This window comes from Canis lupus, chromosome 26 (genome assembly GCF_011100685.1).
Source record: "Canis lupus familiaris isolate Mischka breed German Shepherd chromosome 26, alternate assembly UU_Cfam_GSD_1.0, whole genome shotgun sequence".
Lineage (NCBI taxonomy): Eukaryota > Metazoa > Chordata > Mammalia > Carnivora > Canidae > Canis > Canis lupus.
In genome coordinates, this window is record NC_049247.1 from 7,312,168 (window position 1) to 7,331,887 (window position 19,720).

The 19,720-nt window shown below is 41.7% G+C and overlaps 2 protein-coding genes across 20 annotated transcripts in view; both read left to right on the forward strand.

The window, feature by feature from the left end:
• Positions 1–6,003, forward strand: part of CLIP1 (CAP-Gly domain containing linker protein 1) — a 124,192-nt gene extending 118,189 nt beyond the window's left edge. For 13 of the 18 annotated variants that reach the window (XM_038574921.1, XM_038574934.1, XM_038574938.1 and 10 more), the window contains 6 exons: positions 873–990; positions 1,072–1,222; positions 1,826–1,875; positions 3,004–3,009; positions 3,953–4,077; positions 4,392–6,003. In XM_038574921.1, the coding sequence (XP_038430849.1) occupies positions 873–990; positions 1,072–1,222; positions 1,826–1,875; positions 3,004–3,009; positions 3,953–4,077; positions 4,392–4,617 (676 nt within the window). In that variant the 3' untranslated portion in view covers positions 4,618–6,003. The remainder of the gene's footprint in view (positions 1–872; positions 991–1,071; positions 1,223–1,825; positions 1,876–3,003; positions 3,010–3,952; positions 4,078–4,391) is intronic. The other 5 variants (XM_038574927.1, XM_038574935.1, XM_038574936.1 and 2 more) reach the window with 2 other exon arrangements.
• Positions 6,004–8,755: 2,752 nt separating this feature from the next.
• VPS33A (VPS33A core subunit of CORVET and HOPS complexes) overlaps positions 8,756–19,720 on the forward strand; it is a 31,386-nt gene continuing 20,421 nt past the window's right edge. For both annotated transcript variants that reach the window (XM_038574945.1, XM_038574947.1), the window contains exons 1-4: positions 8,756–8,915; positions 10,509–10,574; positions 11,195–11,322; positions 12,359–12,545. In XM_038574945.1, coding sequence (XP_038430873.1) covers positions 8,814–8,915; positions 10,509–10,574; positions 11,195–11,322; positions 12,359–12,545 — 483 coding nt within the window. In that variant the 5' untranslated portion in view covers positions 8,756–8,813. The remainder of the gene's footprint in view (positions 8,916–10,508; positions 10,575–11,194; positions 11,323–12,358; positions 12,546–19,720) is intronic.

Sequence of the window (19,720 nt, forward strand, 5' to 3'; positions counted from 1 at the left end):
CCTCCCTCCCTGTCTTCCCTTCATCTTCCCCTTCCTTTTTCTCATCCCTTGACCCAGGAGTAAATGTTTCCCTCTCATTAAGGCCTGGTCCTACTCCCTCTGCTGACAACCAAATGCTGAGTCAAGCCGAGAACGCAAACCAAGCGTTCTGAAGTCTCCCACCAGACTCCCCCCATGTCCATGCTTTCCTTCTACACCTGGAAATCCACTTTAACATTTCTGTTCCAGCCTTTATGTAATTACCTTGAATCTCCATGAGCAACATAATGTCCTTTTCAGATCCTCTGGAGGAGAAAGGTCATAATCCTTCAGTATAAATAGCAGTAATAACCTTTGCTACTGTTTTGGCCCATGAGATCTCAAAAACACATTCTTGGAAGATGCTAAAAGTTACTGAAATTAGTGAGAACCAATGGATACCTCCAGCATAAAACTGCTCTGCATGACATCTGTGTATAATCGCTTTGCATGTGTGTATTTTAATTGTTGTTATTGCTTGGTAATAATTTATTCAAGAAGTAACAATTCATTTGGGGGGGTTAGATTTTAAAAGAATTCTTTGGGGGTAATAGTCTTGTTTTGTTAATTCTCCGTCTTCCAAGGTTATTAACTTGTTTCTTTAAATTCAAATGGATACAATGATATGCAGATTCTGGCATGTCTTTGCATAGGTAAACTTGTTCTCCCTCACAGTGAGTAAAATTTCAAGTAAAATTTTGTAAGCATAACAGCCTTAGCCCCCTTTTAAACTTCCCTGTGATACTTTTTTTCTTTACATTAACTTAAGTTAATTGCGTGTTTGTCCTAGGGCAGTTGAACCCTGACCACTCTCTTGGTTGATTTCTGGAATTTTTAACTCTTTGGTCTTTTAGAGAATCCAAGTTAATAAAGGACGCAGATGAAGAAAAAGCTTCCTTGCAGAAATCCATCAGTATTACTAGTGCCTTACTCACCGAAAAGGATGCAGAGCTGGAAAAACTGAGAAATGAGGTAGAGTACCATGTGCGGTGACAGTTCCTGCCATCTCTTTTTGTTCCAACTGCAAGCCTAAGCTAACCCGCTGCCTTTCAGGTCACAGTGCTCCGGGGAGAGAGCGCCTCCGCCAAGTCCTTGCACTCGATCGTTCAGTCTCTAGAGTCTGATAAGGCAAAGCTTGAACTCCAGGTGAAGAACTTGGAACTTCAACTCAAAGAAAACAGAAGGCAGCTCGGCAGCTCCTCAGGTAAAGTGATGGCCACATGGTGCTTCTTTCCAGTACTGCCCCTTCCTGCAGAGAAGCTGTTTCTGGTGAGATGTCCTTGGAAGGCAGCTGTTATGCTGCACCTGACCCAGCCCATCTGCCTTGGGCTCTCTCACCACTAAATCAGATAGGGCTAGTCCTGACCCAGGCTCTGCGCACAGGGGCGTGCCGGCTATCCCCCTTCTGGAGCGTTGGCAGCAGCAGAGGATGTGACAGCTGCCCTCCCAGTAGCCACTCCAGTTCTGAAAGTGTATGCACTGCCGCCAAGGGAAGCAGAGGTGGCCCCTTTGTGAGCAAATGGTAGCTTGCTTTCCTACTGTAAGTTCCAGCTGTATGTGATGGGCATCGTCCACAGCTGTGGGCCATCCCCAAGGGAGAACACAAAGTGGGAGGGCCGGTGTCTGTGCCCGATCCTCAGGGCTCCAGATGTGGGACGGGAACCCATTAACTGTTCCCAAAGAGACACATTTGGGAATTTCGCGTGAAAATACGAGCCTAACACTGGCCCCTTTGTTGCAGTAACCCAGGAAAAAAAGATGACAAGTTTTGTGAATCTCCATTTTTTTTTTTTTTTTTAAATATAAGGTAATACTGATACTCAGGCAGAGGAGGATGAAAGAGCCCAGGAGAGTCAGGTAATATTCCCTTTTTTATTTTTTTCTTGGCTTACTATTTTAAAAGATCATTCACCCTTTCAAAGAGGCAATACATTCATATGGTCTAAATAAAAAATATTAAAAATATATACAGTAGAAAATCTCCCTCCAAACACTATGTCTCATCTGCTCAGTTCCCAAACCCTGAAACAGGTGATCATTCTTATTGGGACCTTTTAAAACAATCTTTCTAAAGGTTTAAAAACATGTATATACAAACCAAATTAGCTGTCTTTTCCTCTCTTTTTTTTACACAAATGGCAATATATCTGGTCTTTTTAATAGCTAGATAGTTTTCCCCTATGTGGTTGTTCTGTGATTTAGCCAGCTGCTTGTCAGTTGACCTGACACTTAGCATATTTCTGATCCTTCAGGTGTATTATGAACAATGCTATAATGAATTATTTTGCAGATATACTAATATCTCTTTAGGACCGATTCCTAGAAGTACAGTTGCTCTGTCCAAAGATTCCTTGCTCCTCTTGACCTTAAAAAGGCAGAATTTTTTTTTGTTAAGATTTTATTTGTTTATTCATGAGAGAGACACAGGCAGAGGGGGGAAAAGCAGGCTCTCTGTGAGGGGAGCCCAATGTGGGATTTGATCCCGAGACTCTGGGATCACACTCTGAGCCAAAGTCAGAGGCTCAACCACTGAGCCACCCAGGCATCCCCCAAAAAGGCAGACTTTTTGAAAATGGTTTCCCTAAAGCCAAAATTACCAAAACAACCTAAGTTTTAAAAATGGGATTAAATGGAAGCAAACTATTCTGTATTTGGAAATGTAATTGCACATAGGCACCTAAGGTCCATCTTCAATTTTAATAGTATATTTTGGATATATTTATCCTGTTCAAAATTCAAAAGTACAAAAGCCACCATCTTTAAATAAAAGAAAAATTTAGTGAGTTTGCAGTTTATTTAGTTATCCGACATTTCCTTCGAAAGACATGAAAGGATTCAACAGATGCACTAACTCACTCTGGATAGTGTGTCTGCTTAGTCTGTGCGTCTGATAAGCGTGGATTCAATTAACTGTGTTTTCTTTTCCCCTTACCTTTCTGCTTCCATTTGTTTCATCTGCTGCTGCCAACACTTTCTTCCAATCAGCAAATGGTTTGTTTTATGTTTCCTAATTTGTGAGCGTGCGTGCATGTGTGTGAGTGGGTATGGGTGTGTGATTTCCCACTATACTTATATTCATTTTGTGGCTTTTCCTTCTTCCTGTAGTGTAGCTCCTATCAGAGTAAAGTTTTAGAAAATGTGTACCTCCTTTCAGTGTTAGAAGGGGTGTCCTGCAGAGAACCACTAAGCTAGTGATTGCTGGCTCTGTTTCAGACTTGCCCCAGGCAGGAGAATAAGGCCAAATATTTATTTAAAAAGTGAAATATGGAAGTTTTAATATTGTAAAGTAGGATTTATTCGGTGGATATTTAGAGAAATTGGACGTTTTTATTATATGAAGAAGAGGGGAAAAAAACATTGTTTTTAAATTAAAGTGCCCTTGGTTAGAAAGGAGATGTTACGGCAAGCATGTCCTCCTAATGGTCCCTCCTTGTCCCACTGCTCAGTGAATCTTGGCACAGATGCTCGTTGTACGTGGCTTTCCTGAGCACTGCCCTGTCACTCTGTGCCACAGTGCCTCACCAGCTGGAAGGGAGCTTTGAGCCTTCTCTTTCAAACACCTTCATTTTTCTCTGAAGATAGCATTTATCTCCTGTCCCACTATGACCAATCTGTAAATGTTAAATGGTGGCCTGAGGACAATTTCCATGAACTTTTTCAAATCTACAGAGCATAGAAGTTCTGGATTTGTTCTGCAGTTTAAAGGAACAATTAATTGGTTATGCTTTTTGTAGAGTTTTGTATATGTATGTGTGTGTATATATAAAACATTGAAACGTGGGTTCCGTAATGGCCACTCTTTGCCCCTCCTGTGCCCAGCACATTCTGTGGCCATAGCATGAAAGTATACTTTCATGATGTTCTTGATATTCCAGTGTACACATTTTAGACACTTTACACATCTGTTTCTTCTTTTTTTTCCTGGACAAATCAGATTGATTTCCTCAATTCAGTAATAGTGGATCTTCAGAGGAAGAATCAGGACCTCAAGATGAAGGTGGAGATGATGTCAGAAGCAGCCCTTAATGGGAATGGTGATGACCTAAACAATTATGACAGGTATTTTATATTAAGCAATACTGTGATCAGAACCTTCGTTCCACCTAAACAAAGGTTTTTAAAGTTAAGTTCTCTAGTGGATTGGAGAAACAATTGCATTGGCCATAAATCGATTTCCTAGTCTGGCAAGAGAGTGATATGCTATAAGTGGTTCGATGGAAAATTTAAAATGTGGACTGTAGAACATACACTTGAGGCTTCCAGATTTGGCCATCATTAGTTCTTGCTCATTTTGTGTGCTTTGCAAGCGATACCGTCTCTTGAATTTCATCTGATGCAGATGAGTTTCTGATTATACACGTTAACATTTGTAGTGACGACCAGGAGAAACAGTCCAAGAAGAAACCTCGCCTTTTCTGTGACATATGTGACTGCTTCGACCTCCACGACACTGAGGACTGCCCCACCCAGGCGCAGGCATCAGAGGACCCCCCCCACTCCACACACCACGGCAGTCGGAGCGAGGAGCGCCCGTACTGTGAAATCTGTGAGGTGTTTGGGCACTGGGCCTCCCACTGCAATGATGACGAGACCTTCTGACGGAACCCCCAGCCGCGCGCCAGGCTCCTCAGACGCACTAGGATGTAGGCGACGGACCACCAGCATCGTGTGTGCAGACTTCAGGAGAGCTCACATTATTTTTGACCCCCATCAACAAATCTAAAAAAAAATATTTTGATCTTCACTAAATCACCCTTTTAGACTCCCCTTAGAAGTTAAAATAATAAACACCTAGTAGGTGAGTTTTCACCTCTAATTTTCTCATCTTGATTTTTAAAAGTTCCAACAAGACATTGCACCAGATGCCAATTACATCTACTGTCCCAAGGGAAACCTCCTAGAACAATCCCTATCCTCACAATACCTTATTTAAGTAACTTTAAATTATGCTGTTACTTTTCATATTTGCACTAAAATTTTTCCAGGCTGCATTTGTATATTTAGATGTTTGGGTTAAGCTTTGACACTGGAATGAGTTGGAAAAATGTGCCATTTTGCATTTTCATCTACTCATTTAAAGTATTTTATTCTTAAAGAAGTATCTTTGAGCTCTTTGCACTACCTGACGTCAGTAGTGCCTTTATTTCAGGCTTGATAATACTTAGGTGTGATTATAAAATCATGAAACAGGTAAAGGGAGGGGGAAGCCCTAAACTGCTGTGGGGACATTTTAGAATCTATATGCTGCACCTACTCATTCTACTGTGGTGTTTTGTTCATTGGTTTTGCATAATTTCAGCTTCTATATATTATATGTATATATTTTTTAAAAATCTGTATTTTGGGAGAAAACACAATGTCTTTCTTTTCAGATTTTTACCTTTATGAAAAAGAAAACACATTAGGACATAATGGACTAGGCCAGAAAATAACATCACGTGGCTTTGCAACTATTTTTCCTGTTTTCATTTTGTTTCTTTTATAAGAAATAAATAACTGGGAGGATTTTTCTCCAAATTTGTTTCTTCAGCAGATATCCCCAGCAGTCATTTAACTAGATAATAAGCCACTATAAAACACCTAAATTAACTAGTCTACAACCTTTACAAGTTTTTTTTTACTGTGTTTTTAGATGAATGTACGATGAGAAATTCAACGTTAATAATTTTGGATTTTATTATCACAAAAAATAAAATGAAGGACCTCAACCATCAGAAGTTTTATCAACCAGTTTGAATCTATTTATCTTCATTTGAATGTCTTCTAGAATATGTAAAAAGTAATAAATGTATCTTCCATGCTATGTGTACAATAAGAACTTCTATAATTGTATATAAGCATTTGATGTATTTTTCTCCTCAAGATTATCAAATGTGTGTCTGACAAGTGAAAAATCTGTAATGAGTTGAAAGTTTTGGTTTTAAACATAATAGAAAGTGTTTCACAAACAAAATGTAAAGCAGTATTAAAATTTGAGCAAACAAGTGTTCTGTATCTACTTTTTTGCCAATGGTAGTAAGCTGATATTATTTTCAGACTTGTCATAATTTTTTTTCTTTAAATGAACAAGCACTATATATCCAAATAGCAATTTCTGCTGCAGTCTTGCTGATAAACAACTTTTAAGAAAGAATATATCTTCATCTCAAAGCATCCTATGACCCACTTAACATGAAATAAATACCTAAGGTCATTGTCCATTGCTATATCACACTATATTACCTGATAAAAATATAAGTGGCACTAGGTAGCACCAACTATCAATCCATGAAGTTTTAGAAAGAAACTCTGAAAGTTGCTAGGATCTTTATTTAGCAAAAACGATTACTGAACTAAACATTTGTTTTATGAGCACAGACTCCCCAACAGGTCAATATTTCCAAAGCAGAGCTTTTTTTTTTTTTAAGATTTTATTTATTTATTCATGAGAGAGAGAGGCAGAGACACAAGCAGGGGGAGAAGCAGGCTCCATGCAGCCTGACATGGGACTCGATTCCAGGTCTCCAGGATCACGCCCCGGGCCAAAGGTGGCGCTAAACCACTGAGTCACTGGGGCTGCCCAGAGCTTTTTTTTTTTTTTTTTTAAGATTTTATTTTTATTTATTTGAGAACAAGAGAGCACAGCAGAGGGAGAGGGAGAAGCGAGATCCCTGCTGAGCAGAGGGCTCAAGGCAGCTCCATCCCAGGATCCTGAGATCATGACCTGAGCCAAAGGCATATGCTTAACCGGCTCAGCCACCCAGGTGCCCCCAAAGCAGAGCTAGTAGTACATAACTTTTACCTAAATAATACCCTGACACTAGTTCTTGACTTCGGTAGGAACCATAGGAGATTAAAAGACTAAAACCATAAACTTACTGTGGTAATCGTTTTGCAATTTACACTTAGGTCAAAGCATGTTTTACACATTAAACCAAAAACACTGTTACATGTCAATTATATCAAAAATTAAAAAAACACTAAGGTCTGCAATATTTATAGGGCAACCACAGCAGTATAGCAATGTTCCCAAACATTGGGTCTCTATAACAAGTTAAACACCTGTGTTGATCATCTTCTAGCATCCTGATCCTGTCTGAGAAGGATTGTTTATTATCTTGGGCTTGCTCATTTACATTCATGCATGCTTGGGATTTCACCTCATACCTAAGTTGTGGCCTCATTTATTGGTTCATGATAAGGCTTGCTGAGCTCAACATGTATTCTCACAGATGGTGCTAAAATAATACATTTCCAGTTGGACAAAAAGCCTGCACATGTGACAATCTGTGATAACGTTGAGAACCATTGTAGAAACTGGGTTGAGAAAGAGCATGGAACAGTCTGCATGGGTGGAAACAAGAGTTTATTGATTGAACTGAAATCCTAGTTTATTTCAGCAATATCTTAGCCATCACAAAAATAAACTCTATCAAGGGCGACAGAAATCTCTACAGCGAGGCTTAAGGGCTCAGCCGCCAAGTGGTGAACAACAGCAGGGTGCGTGGCAGGCACTGCCTGGGCAGGAAGTTAGGAAGCAGCGGTGGTGGCAGATGCGAGCTGGGGCCTCACTTCTTAGCAGGCATGGGAAACAAGATATTTAAAAATCTAAATGGTTTTTATGGACTCATGGAATCGAAAGTGCAAGTGTCTGTATGATTGATTGCTCTTCATCATCCCCAAATTCTCCTCTTTGCTTATTCCGACTTCATGGTAATTGTTTAGTGAGCTCTTTAAAAAAAATTTTTTTTTAATTTATTCATGAGAGGCACAGAGAGAGAGAGAGAGAGAGGCAGAGACACAGACAGAGGGAGAAGCAGGCTCCATGCTGGGAACCCGACATGGGACTCGATCCCAGGTCTCCAGGATCACACCCCGGGCTAAAGGCGCCGCTACACCGCTGAGCCACCGGGGCTGCCCTAGTGAGCTCTTTCTTCATAATATACCGTGTATATAAAGGATTGAAGGTCACCCATTCGAAAACCCAACATTTTCAAGCCTTTCGCATCCCAAATAGTTCATTTCCACCCTCGAAGTATTGAAATGCTCATATCCTAAAACAATAGTTATTAAGCAATTAACTTCGGACACCCTTCTAAACTTTTAATATGAAACATGATGTAAATTCCATCTTCTTGATCCTCATAACTCACAAGGTAACATACTAATTTTACTGATGCAGGGAGAACTGGATTCCCCGTGGGATAGTATTTGTGTGAAACAGCACGCAGTTGAAGTTTATCAGGAAGAGCCAAAAAGACCCATCACGTGACAGGCTCCTTCAGCTACTCTTTTTTTTTTCTTTTTTTAAGATTTTACTTATTTATGAGAGGCAGAGACACAGGCAGAGGGAGAAGCAGTCTCCATGCAGGGAGCCCGACGTGGGACTCGATCCCGGGTCTCCAGGATCACGCCCTGGGCTGAAGGCGGCGCTAAACCGCTGCGCCACCCAGGCGTCCCAGCTACTCTCCTTTTTTGTAAATTTTAGCCTACAAACTCAAAGAGCAAAGCGAACGGTTTTCTGATTGCTACGAAAGATTTGCATGACAGTGGGTACGCCTGCTGCTAAGAAGGAAGGGAACGAGTAGGGTTCAGTCCCCGTCTCTCAGGTCAACTCACTGAGCCCAGTAACTCCTGGACGGAGGCAGGGTCCGGATACGCCGGGGGTCTGGGGGAGCGTCGGGCGCTGGGGCCAGAAAAGAGAGACGTGGACCCTTCTCAGTTTCCGGATTTGCGTGCTGTCAGCCGCCCACGTCACGTGACTGCGCCGCCACGTGACCACGTCTGTTCGCCAGGAAAGGGGGCGGTGGGGCAAGATGGCGGCCCACCTGTCCTACGGACGAGTGAACCTGAACGTGCTGCGCGAGGCGGTGCGTCGCGAGCTGCGCGAGTTCCTGGACAAGTGCGCGGGTAGCAAGGTGAGGAATGGGAGGTGGCGACGGTGTTATCCCCAGTCCGGCCCGTCCTAATCCGGTGCCCGACCGCCTGAGCTCCAGGAGTACGAGGTCCCTGGGGCTTCCGAGGAGGGGAGCAGGAGGGACCAGGGAGACGAGAGGGGCCTGCTGGTGGGTCCCGGGGCACCCAGTCCGGAGTCAGCGTGGCATCGCGATTGTTTTGTTGCAGCAGAGTAAGCCACTGTGGTATCGCAGCCCCTCGTGTACCAGCTGTGTCAGGTGCCTTTCAGGTCCAGAGGGGCAGATCTGGTGCCCCTGAGATCGGGACGAGTGAGGCGGGCCCGGCCAAAGGGTGTGGGTGGTTCAGTGTCCATGCATTACAGCGATCGTGCGTGTCGTTGCCTAGCGAACCATCCAAAAGTCTCTGAAGCACCAATGTCTTAACAACCTGCTGCTCACACGGATTATGAAAGAAGTTATAGTTATTTGAGAGTTTAACGTGACCTTTCTGAGGATTGTTTCTCCTGTTAGACGTTTACCATCACCCAGCTCACAACTGAGTGAGGAATTGTAGATCAGGGACTTGATAGGATGTCACCTTTGTCCCCTCCTGTTAGGATTTATCGGTCCCCCTTGAGAACTGGCAGTACAACTCCAAAAAGAGGAGAATTGGGGAATCTCAGCAGTCTTAGGAAGAATAGAACCCCAAGAGATTAGATTGGGTACTAACAGCTACTGAGAGAAAAAGAAGCAGGCTAAGTCCTAGGTGCCCAATTGAGGCTCAAGAAATGATGCTGAAATCTGAGTTAAGATCATGGATTGAGTCAATGTCAGTATCCTGGATGTTATATTGTAGTCTGGTTTTGCAAAACGTTACCATCAGGGGAGACTGGGCAGAGCATACAGGGGCACTCTGTATTGTTTCTTTTTTTTATTTTTTATTTATGATAGTCACACACACACACAGAGAGAGAGAGAGAGGCAGAGACATAGGCAGAGGGAGAAGCAGGCTCCATGCACCGGGAGCCTGACGTGGGATTCAATCCCCAGGTCTCCAGGATCGCGCCCTGGGCCAAAGGCAGGCGCTAAACCGCTGCGCCACCCAGGAATCCCTCTGTATTGTTTCTTACAAATAAATGTTAATCTACACTTATCTCAGTAAAAATTTCAGTTAAAAAAAGGGAAGAAGGAGGTGCCTGGGTGGCTCAGTCAGTTAAGCCCCAGACTCTTGATTTTGGCTCAGGTCATGATCTCAGGGTGGCGGGATCAGACTCTGAACTGGGCTCAGCACTCAGCAGGGAGTCTGCTTGAGATTCTTTCTCTCCTCCATCTGCCCTTCCCTCTCCCCCTATACTCCATCTCTCTTGCTCTCTCTCGCAAATAAATTAATCTTTAAGAAATAAAACAAAACAAAAAAAACAGTAGCATCACTTGTCCAGATGCTGGTTTTTCTTTAGATCTGTAGGATATGAATGTGGTTAGAGCCAATCATTAAGATTTTTGTTAATTCAGAGTTTGAAGCAAGTATTCCTACTAGACATGACTGCTGTTTTCTGTGGGTGTTGTTGAAATTCCTGATCTTAACCATAACAAGAAAATGTTTCTGCCCCCCTACAGGCAATAGTTTGGGACGAGTACCTCACAGGACCCTTTGGCCTGATTGCACAGTATTCGCTACTGAAGGTAAATGAGCTATTTGAGTTTTGTTCAGGGATTAATAATTCTGTACTTTAGCAAATGATAGGATTTTACATTTTCTCTGAGCAATTGGCTTACAGAGCTCTTTGGTCTTTATAAACACTGATAATGCATGCCTAACATTCTTTATACAGTGGTCCATTGACCTGCGATTTTATTTATTCATGAAAGACACACAGAGAGAGTCAGAGACATAGGTGGAGAAGCAGGCTCCCTGCAGGGAGCCCGATGTGGAACTCCATCCCAGGATCCTGGGATCATGACCTGAGCCGAAGGCAGTTGCTCAACCGCTGAGCCAACCAGGTGTCCCTGGCCTGTGATTTTATACTGATGCTAATTCTAGGAAAATTATTAGCATTGTATCATGTGACCCTTACATAGTGTCATTGATAGTTCATTGTGTGAGAGCCATTTGAATTCAGATGCAATAGCAATGACAGATGCAGTAGCAATGACTTAACACTGAAACTTTGTCCTTTATGCATCTGGCTTTGGGGAGATTCAACTTTGCTAATCTAGTATTAATGTCATTGGGCTGTGATAGGTGAAATTCGGGGTTGTTTTTTTTTGTTTTTTTTTAACCTTTTGTGTATGTGTTTTCCTAGGAACATGAAGTGGAAAAAATGTTCACACTTAAGGGAAGTCGTTTGCCTGCAGCTGATGTCAAGAATATTATTTTTTTTGTCAGACCCAGGCTAGAACTAATGGATATAATTGCTGAAAATGTGCTCAGGTATCTCTCAGAGCTTACATTTAGTCCAAGAGAGGTTGGTCCTTCTCGTGGTTTTAATGTACTGAGTGCCTTATTGCAGCCTCCTCATCTTGCCAGTGCATTGGGAGGTAGTCTTCCAAAAACAGGGTGGATGGGAAAGAACATAAGAGGGCGAATGGGAAAGTCATGAAGTTGTGCAGACAGTTGGAGAAAGGGATCAGCATATAACCCCATATTCAGGGTAGCTAAAAATTTGCACCTATATCAGTAGAAAGGACTCTGATTAAAACAGCCAAAACCTCTAATGGTTATTTTTCAATACACTCTATATAGTGTGATTGAATTTCATAAGAAAAATAAGTATGAGCTGATTAAAATTTAATGTAGTATCCAATCTATAGAGCCCCATCCACACTCTGTGGTACAGTTGATTGATGTGGCCCTTGAAATCTTAAAAGCATATGGGCTATTTTGGGAGTGATCTTTCATTTTCCATAAAATCGTGTCATTGGTTGGGTTAAAGAACCATTTGTTTTCAGTGAGACACAGATATCCTGTTTCAATAAACCTGAGAGCTTGAATGCCTCATAAATGGTTTAAGAGAAAGCTAGAAAATGCATCAGAAAACAGTGGCTGTGGGTCAATATCTCTTTCCTGTCAGGGAAAAAAAAGAGCGAGGGAGCAACTGTCTAACAATTTTTTGTTGTTGTTGTTTTTTTAAGATTTTATTTATTTATTCATGAGTGACACAGAAAGAGGCAGAGACAGAGGCAGAGGGAAGAGAGGCAGGCTCCATGTAGGAGCTGGATGCGGGACTCGATCCCGAAACTCCACATCATGTCCTGAGCAGAAGGCAGATGCTCAGCCACTGAGCCTCCCAGGCGTCCCCTGTCTAACAATATGAATCTAAAAATCAATATGTGTATGTTTATCCAACCAGCATTTATTTAGCACCTGCTGGGTGCCAGGCATTGGGCTAGGCTCTGGGAATAAAATGAGTGAAATAGCCTACCACTCCAAGGCACTCCTAAGCTAACAAGTGTTACTTCTTTTGCAGTGAAGACCGACGTGGCCCAACAAGAGATTTCCACATTTTGTTTGTGCCAAGACGTAGTTTACTATGTGAACAGCGGTTAAAGGATCTGGGTGTTCTGGGATCCTTTATTCATAGGGAGGAGTACAGCCTCGACCTCATTCCATTTGATGGGGATCTCTTATCCATGGAATCAGAGGGTGCATTCAAAGTAAGCTTTACATTTTCCTTTCTAACGTCAGACTTTAATTTTGGTCATATTTATGAGCATGACAATATCAGTGATATTGTTTTAATTTGCATTTTTGTGATTACTGTGAAGCTGAGCCTTTCTCCATGTTTATTGACATTTAAGATTTTTCTCTTCAGCAAATTGCTTGCTCATTTTTGTTGTCTTTTTTTTTTTCTTTAAGGAATTCTTTATATATTCTGGACAGTAATCAGTATGGGTTATAGAAGCTGCAAGTATGTGCTCCCAGTCTGTGGTATCTCATTTAATTATAATATTTTGTATCACCTAGACCTTTCCCATTATAAAGTGTTTTATTTTTTTAGTAATATTGAGTAACATTGAGACATAATTCACGTGCCATAAAATTTACCCCTTTAGCGTGTGTAGTCTCATAGTTTCCAGTATAGCCACAGAGTTGTACAACCGTCACCACCATCCAATTGTGGAACATGTTCATCATCCCAGAAAGAAACCCTCTGCCCATTAGCAGTCAGCCTTCTTCCCTCTCTCCGCAGTTACTGACAGTCATTAGTCTCTTGCCATCTGTATGGATTTGCCTGTTATGGAAATTTATCAGTGAAACCATATAGCATGTGGTCCATATAACATGTGGTCCTTTGTGTCTAGCCTCTGTCTTAGCATCATGTTCTCGAGGCCCATCCACCTTGTAGCAGGTGTCAGTACTTCATTCCTTTTTTTTTTTAAAGATTTTTTAATTTTTTTTTATTCATAGAGACACAGAGAGAGAGAGAGGCAGAGACACAGGCAGAGGAAGAAGCAGGCACCATGCAGAGAGCCTGACATGGGACTCGATCCAGGGTCTCCAGGATCACGCCCTAGGCTGCAGACGGCGCTAGACCGCTGCGCCACCGGGGCTGCCCACTTCATTCCTTTTTACTGCCAAATAGCGTTCTGTCATAATGATATCCCACATTTTGTGTATCATTCATCTCTAGCAGACAGGTGACGATTTCTCACTTGCCATCTCTCATGATGTTGTGAACATGCATACAAGGTCTTGTACGTATGTGGGTTTTCATTTCTTTTACATATACCTAGAAGTAGAATTGCTGGGTCATATGGTAGAACTGTGCTTAACTTAACGTTAGGAGGAGTTGCCAGGCTTTCCACAGTGACTAACATTTTCTGCTCCCATGAGAGGTAAATGAGGGTTCCAATCTTACATTCTTACCAACACGTTGCTATCTGTCTTTTTGAGGCTTTGCCATCCCAGTGAGTGTGAAGCATCATCTCATTGGGGTTTTGTTTTGCATTTCGATAGTGACTAATGATGTTGATCACCTTCTCCTGTGCTTCTTGGCCATTTATAGGTCTTCTTTAAGGAAATGTCTATTCAATCTGTGGTGCATTTTTAAAATTGGGATAGCTTATCTTTCATTAGAAGAGTTGTAAAAGGCACGCCTGGGTGACTTAGTGGTTGAGCATCTGCCTTTGACTCAGGGTGTGATCCTGGGGTCTGGGATCCAGTCCTGTATGGGACTCCTTGCAGGGAGCCTGCTTCTCCCTCTGCCTGTCTGCCTCTGTGTGTCTCATGAATCAAGTAAATAAAATATATTTAAAAAAAAAAGAGAGAGAGAGAGAGAGTTGCTAGAATTCTGGAACGTTCTGGAATGTTCTGGATCCAGGTCCTTTAGTCAGTTACATGATTTGCAAGTATTTTCTCCCATTCTGTGAGTTTTTTGCACTTAGTAAAAGTGGTATCCTCCAACATAAAAAAATTGTATTTTCAACACAAAATTTTTCATTTTGAAGTTTAGTTTATCTGTTTTTCCCTCTTGTCATTTATGCTTTTGGTGTCCCATCCAAGAATTGCCTAAGCTTGAGTAATGAATTGACCCCTCTGTTTTCTTCAAAGAATTTTATGATTTCAGTCTTACTTCAGGTCTTTGACCTATTTTAGGTTCATTTTTATCTGATGGGAAGTGGGGACCCAGCTTCATTCATTTGCCTGTGGCTGTCCATTTGTTCCAGAACTGTTCACTGGAAGGTGGTATTTTCCTTGTTGTCTTGGTGCCCTTGTTGAAAATTAGTTGTCTGTAAATGTGTCTATTTCTGGCATCTCAATTCTAGTCCATTAATCAGTATGTCTGTCCCTACACCAGTACCATGCTCTCTTGATTCCTATGGCTTTGTAGTAAACTTTGACCCTGAGGGGTATGAGTTTTCCCAGTTAAAGTAGTTAAATATATTACTTTTATTCTTTGAGCTTGTTTTTTGAGTTTTAATAAATCCTTTTCCACCCTGAAGACATAGGAAATCTTATATTTTCCTTTGAAAGTCTTAAAGTTTTGCTTTTAATGGAAAAGAAGGTCAGGTCTATAATCTAGCTTGAATTATGTTTTTGTGTGGAGTGTGTGGTGTGAGGTAGAGGCTCATTTAATTTTTTCCAGATGGGTACCAAGTTGTTTTTGCACTGGTTTTCTCCACTGCCTATTTTCAACATATATATATAGAGAGAATGTTTATGCCTGTGTTCTCCAGATCTGAGAGTTTTCTTGCAAATGTAATTTTGTGTATTTGCTTTATTTACCATCTTTATTTCAAAGAACACTTTCTCTCATTAGGATATTACTTTACCTTTAATAAAATAACTTGGAAGTGTTTTGAAAACGTTATTCTTGCAGAATGATAAATTTCTTTGAATCGGAAAGGGTACAGAGTGAAAGGTAAGCCTCCCAGTGCTCAAATTGCCAGTACCCTCCCAGAAGCAATCACTATTACTAATTCTTTTTTTTTCTCTCAGAGATGCTTTATGTAGCTACAGCTTATAGTGTATATAAAATATCCTCCCCATTTCTATGCAAATGGTGGCATATACTATATTTTTGTTTGAAACTGCATAGTGTTCCACTCTTTGGAGGTAGCATGATATATTAAACCAGTCCCCTTCTACAGGACATATCACCATTTCTCATCTTGTCCTGTTGGAGGCAGTGCTACAGTGAATAACCCATTCCGAGATTTTAAATTGTTCATGGACTGTCTGTTCCATATTAAAAGCTGTTTTTGTTGTAAAATTCATTGATGTTCGGTTCTATTATATTTTGCCTTCAGAAAAGAAAAAAAAATCAAAAATAAACTTTTGTGTATTGCAAAAAAAAAAAAAAAACCCTGTACACAGGTAACTCTGCATGTGGGCCCTGTAACTATAGACTATTCTTTACTTTCCTTTGACATTTGTCTTTTGACTTTGTTTATGGTAGTTTTTGCCATGCGTGCTTTTCAGCACAGTCATATCTGTCCATATTTCTTTCGTTGATTCATGGGTTTGTGATGGAGACTAGAACTTTTGAGAACCTCTCAAAAGTTGTACAAAAACCTCTTTGAAACTTTTTCCTCCCCAGTATGTTGTTCCAGTGATCACTACCTTATAAGAGGGAATTCGAGGCAGTAGATCTCAGTGGCAACATTTATTCGAATAACCAAAAGAACTTCTTGGCTCTTTTCCACCATTTTCCCTACTGGTTTGCTTATACTAAATCTCATCCAAAGATGGTACAGATGCCCCCTCCCTCCACAGCATTTTAAATGAAAATTTTCAGGCATACACAAAAGTTAAGAGTGTAGGGATCCCTGGGTGGCGCAGCGGTTTAGCGCCTGCCTTTGGCCCAGGGCGTGATCCTGGAGACCCGGGATCGAATCCCACGTCAGGCTCCCGGTGCATGGAGCCTGCTTCTCCCTCTGCCTATGTCTCTGCCTCTCTCTCTCTCTCTCTGTGTGTGACTATCATAAATAAATAAAAATAAAAAAAAAAAGTTAAGAGTGTAACAAGTGTAGGGGTGCCTAGGTGGCTCAGTCGGTAAAGTGTCTGCCTTCAGCTCAGGTTATGATCCTGGGGTCCTGAGATTGAGTCCCTCATCGGGCTCCCTCCTCAGTGGAGAGTTGGCTTCTCCCTCTTCCTCTGCTACTCCATCCACACATGCGTGTGCGTGCTTGGACTCATGAGTGTCCTCTTTCTCAAATAAATAAGTAAAAGTTTTTTTTTTTTAAAGAAAGGATTTAACAGGGAACACCCATATGCCCATCACCTAGATTCTGGAATTACCATTTTGCTGTATCTGTTTAATCATTGATCTATAATGGGTATACCCTCAGGTAATTAATTCACATTTCTGTAATTAATGCGAATTGGTAGCAGCTGAGGAAAACTTGCCCCTGCATGACAAAACCTCCAGAGGAGAGATCTCCTGTTTGTTTTTCTGATGTTTTGTTTTGTTTTCTGATGTTTTTCTGATGATTTGCGAAAAGGATTCTTTTCTGTTGGGAATTTCAAGCTCTTGGTTTTTTGTTTTTGGGTTTTTTTTTTTTAAAGGTTTTATTTATTTATTGATGAGAGACACAGGGAGAGAGAGAGAGACAGAGGCAGAGACATAGAGGGAGAAGACATAGAGGGAGACTGTCTGCAAGGAGCCCAATGTGGAACTTGATCCCAGACCCTGAGATCACACAATGAGCCAAAGGTAGATGCTCAACTGCTGAGCCACCTAAGTGTCCCAAGCTCTTGCTTTTGTACGTTCATTTCAGATTCTGTTTAGAAATCAAAGATTTTTGGGCAACGCTGGTGGCTCAGCGGTTTAGTGCCGCCTTCAGCCCAGGGTGTGATCCTGGAGACTCGGGATCGAATCCCACATTGGGCTCCCTGCATGGAGCCTGCTTCTCCCTCTGCCTGTGACTCTGCCTTTCTCTCTCTCTCTCTCTCTCTCTCTCTCTTCTCTCTCTCTCTCTCTGTGTCTCTCATGAATAAATAAAATATTTTTTAAAAATTAAAAAAAAAAAGAAATCAAAGATTTTGCCTGGATGGTAAAGCTGGGAGTTCTACCTAATGCTAAATTCAACCCCAATTTCTGATGAAGTTGATATAATTTTACATATGTGTTTGACTTTAAACAATGAACATAACTTAGTGATTTTTGGCATCAGAAGGCATATTGTAAATCTTTCTGTGCATTGGGGATGTACTTATGATCTTCTCTGTCATTGTTCTATACAAAATGTGAGAATGAGGGGATCCCTGGGTAGCGCAGCAGTTTAGCGCCTGCCTTTGGCTCAGGGCACGATCCTGGAGACCCGGGATCGAATCCCACGTCGGGCTCCCGGTGCATGGAGCCTGCTTCTCCCTCTGCCTGTGTCTCTGCCTCTCTCTCTCTGTGTGTGTGTGTGACTATCATAAATAAATAAAAATTAAAAAAAAAATGTGAGAATGAGAGTTCAGCCCGTTGAACACTCATTAACAGTGCTTTATGTATCATGGCCTTCATAGGTACACATAAAAATCAGTGTATATGAGTATCTCCTTTGTAAAAACTGTGGGCTATTCTGTTGTGTGGGCATGTGGGATTTGGAGGTCAAAAAATATGTATATTTAAATGCTAACAGTATTAGCATTTGTGCCTCTCAAAATGTCCCTCTGGCTTGAAATTCCACAGGTGTACAATAGAGTTGGGATAGTAATACAAATAATCACTGTACCAACAATTATAGTAGAGTAGAAAATTTAAAATTAATACCTGTTGTTAACTTTTAAATCTTTTTTGAAAGATAGATTTATAAAAAGGAATGTCGGAGCACCTGAGTGGCTCCCCTGGTTAAGCATCCAACCCTTTTTTTTTTCTTTTTAAGATTTTATTTAATTATTCATGAGAGATACAGAGAAAGGCAGAGGGAAGAGCAGGCTTCTGAGGGGAGCCCACTGCATGACTCGATTCCAGGACCCTGGGATCATGACCTGAGCCAAAGACAGATGCTCAACCACTGAGCCACCCAGGCATCCCAAGCACCCAACTCTTGGATTTGGCTCAGGTCATGATCTCTGGGTCATGAAATCGATTTCCACGTGAGGCTGGAGATTCTCTCTCTGCCTCTGCCCCTCCCCCCATGCTCACTCTCTCTGTAGTAATACAGCTTTTTAAATTAAAATAATATGAATGCGGGATCCCTGGGTGGCGCAGCGGTTTAGCGCCTGCCTTTGGCCCAGGGCGCGATCCTGGAGACCCGGGATCGAGTCCCACGTCGGGCTCCCGGTGCATGGAGCCTGCTTCTCCCTCTCCCTGTGTCTCTGCCTCTCTCTCTCTCTCTCTCTCTGTGTGTGACTATCATAAATAAAAAAAAAAAAATAATAATAATATGAATGCTGGGGCACCTGGCTGGCTTAGTGTGTAGAGCATGCAACTTTTGATCACGGGGTTGTGGATTTGAGTCCCATGTTGGGTGTTAACAGATTACTTAAAAATAAAATTTTAAAGGGGCTCCTGGGCAGCTCAGTTGGTTAAGCATCTGCCTTCGGCTTAGGTCATGACCTCAGGGTCCTGGAATCGAGCCCCACGTTGGACTCCCTGCTCAGGGAGGAGTCTGCTTTTCCTTCTCCCTCTACCCCCCTCCCTCCTGCTTGCATTGTCTCTCTCTCTTAAATAAATAAATAAAATCTTTTAAAAATAAAATCTTTTTTAAAAAAGTAATATGAATACTATTTTGAGAGATGTTCCCTACTGTTTTCTTTCTTGAATTTTTATCTTAGTTCTACTCCAATCAGGAATTTTAAGTAACTTTGCCAGGAAGTGTGTCTTCAGACATTCCTTTATTTTTGCCTTTCGTATGTAGTGAAATGTTAAAATACCCCAGCCTTAAAAGAGCCATCATCCAACAGTGCTTCCAGTGGTAACTAGACGCTCGCTCCTCACAGTGTTTTCAGGAGACAGTCCTCCTTCCTCCTGAGGGTGGAGTGCCTGAATTCTCTACTCTGTCTTCTGTGATTCCTGTGGTGTCCTTTCCCTCGTGGCTTTGGAGGCTAGATCCATGTTTGGTGGGTGGGTAGGGGGCAGGTGTCTGGTGCAGTGTACCATTTTGACTTATTTCTTTTTAGAGAGGGAGGGACAAAGGGAGACAGAATCTTTTTTTTTAATTTATTTTTTATTGGTGTTCAATTTACCAACATATAGAATAACCCTCAGTGCCCGTCACCCATTCACTCCCACCCCCCATCCTCCTCCCCTTCTACCACCCCTAGTTCGTTTCCCAGAGTTAGGAGTCTTTATGTTCTGTCTCCCTTTCTGATATTTCCCACACATTTCTTCTCCCTTCCCTTATATTCCCTTTCACTATTATTTATATTCCCCAAATGAATGAGAACATATAAT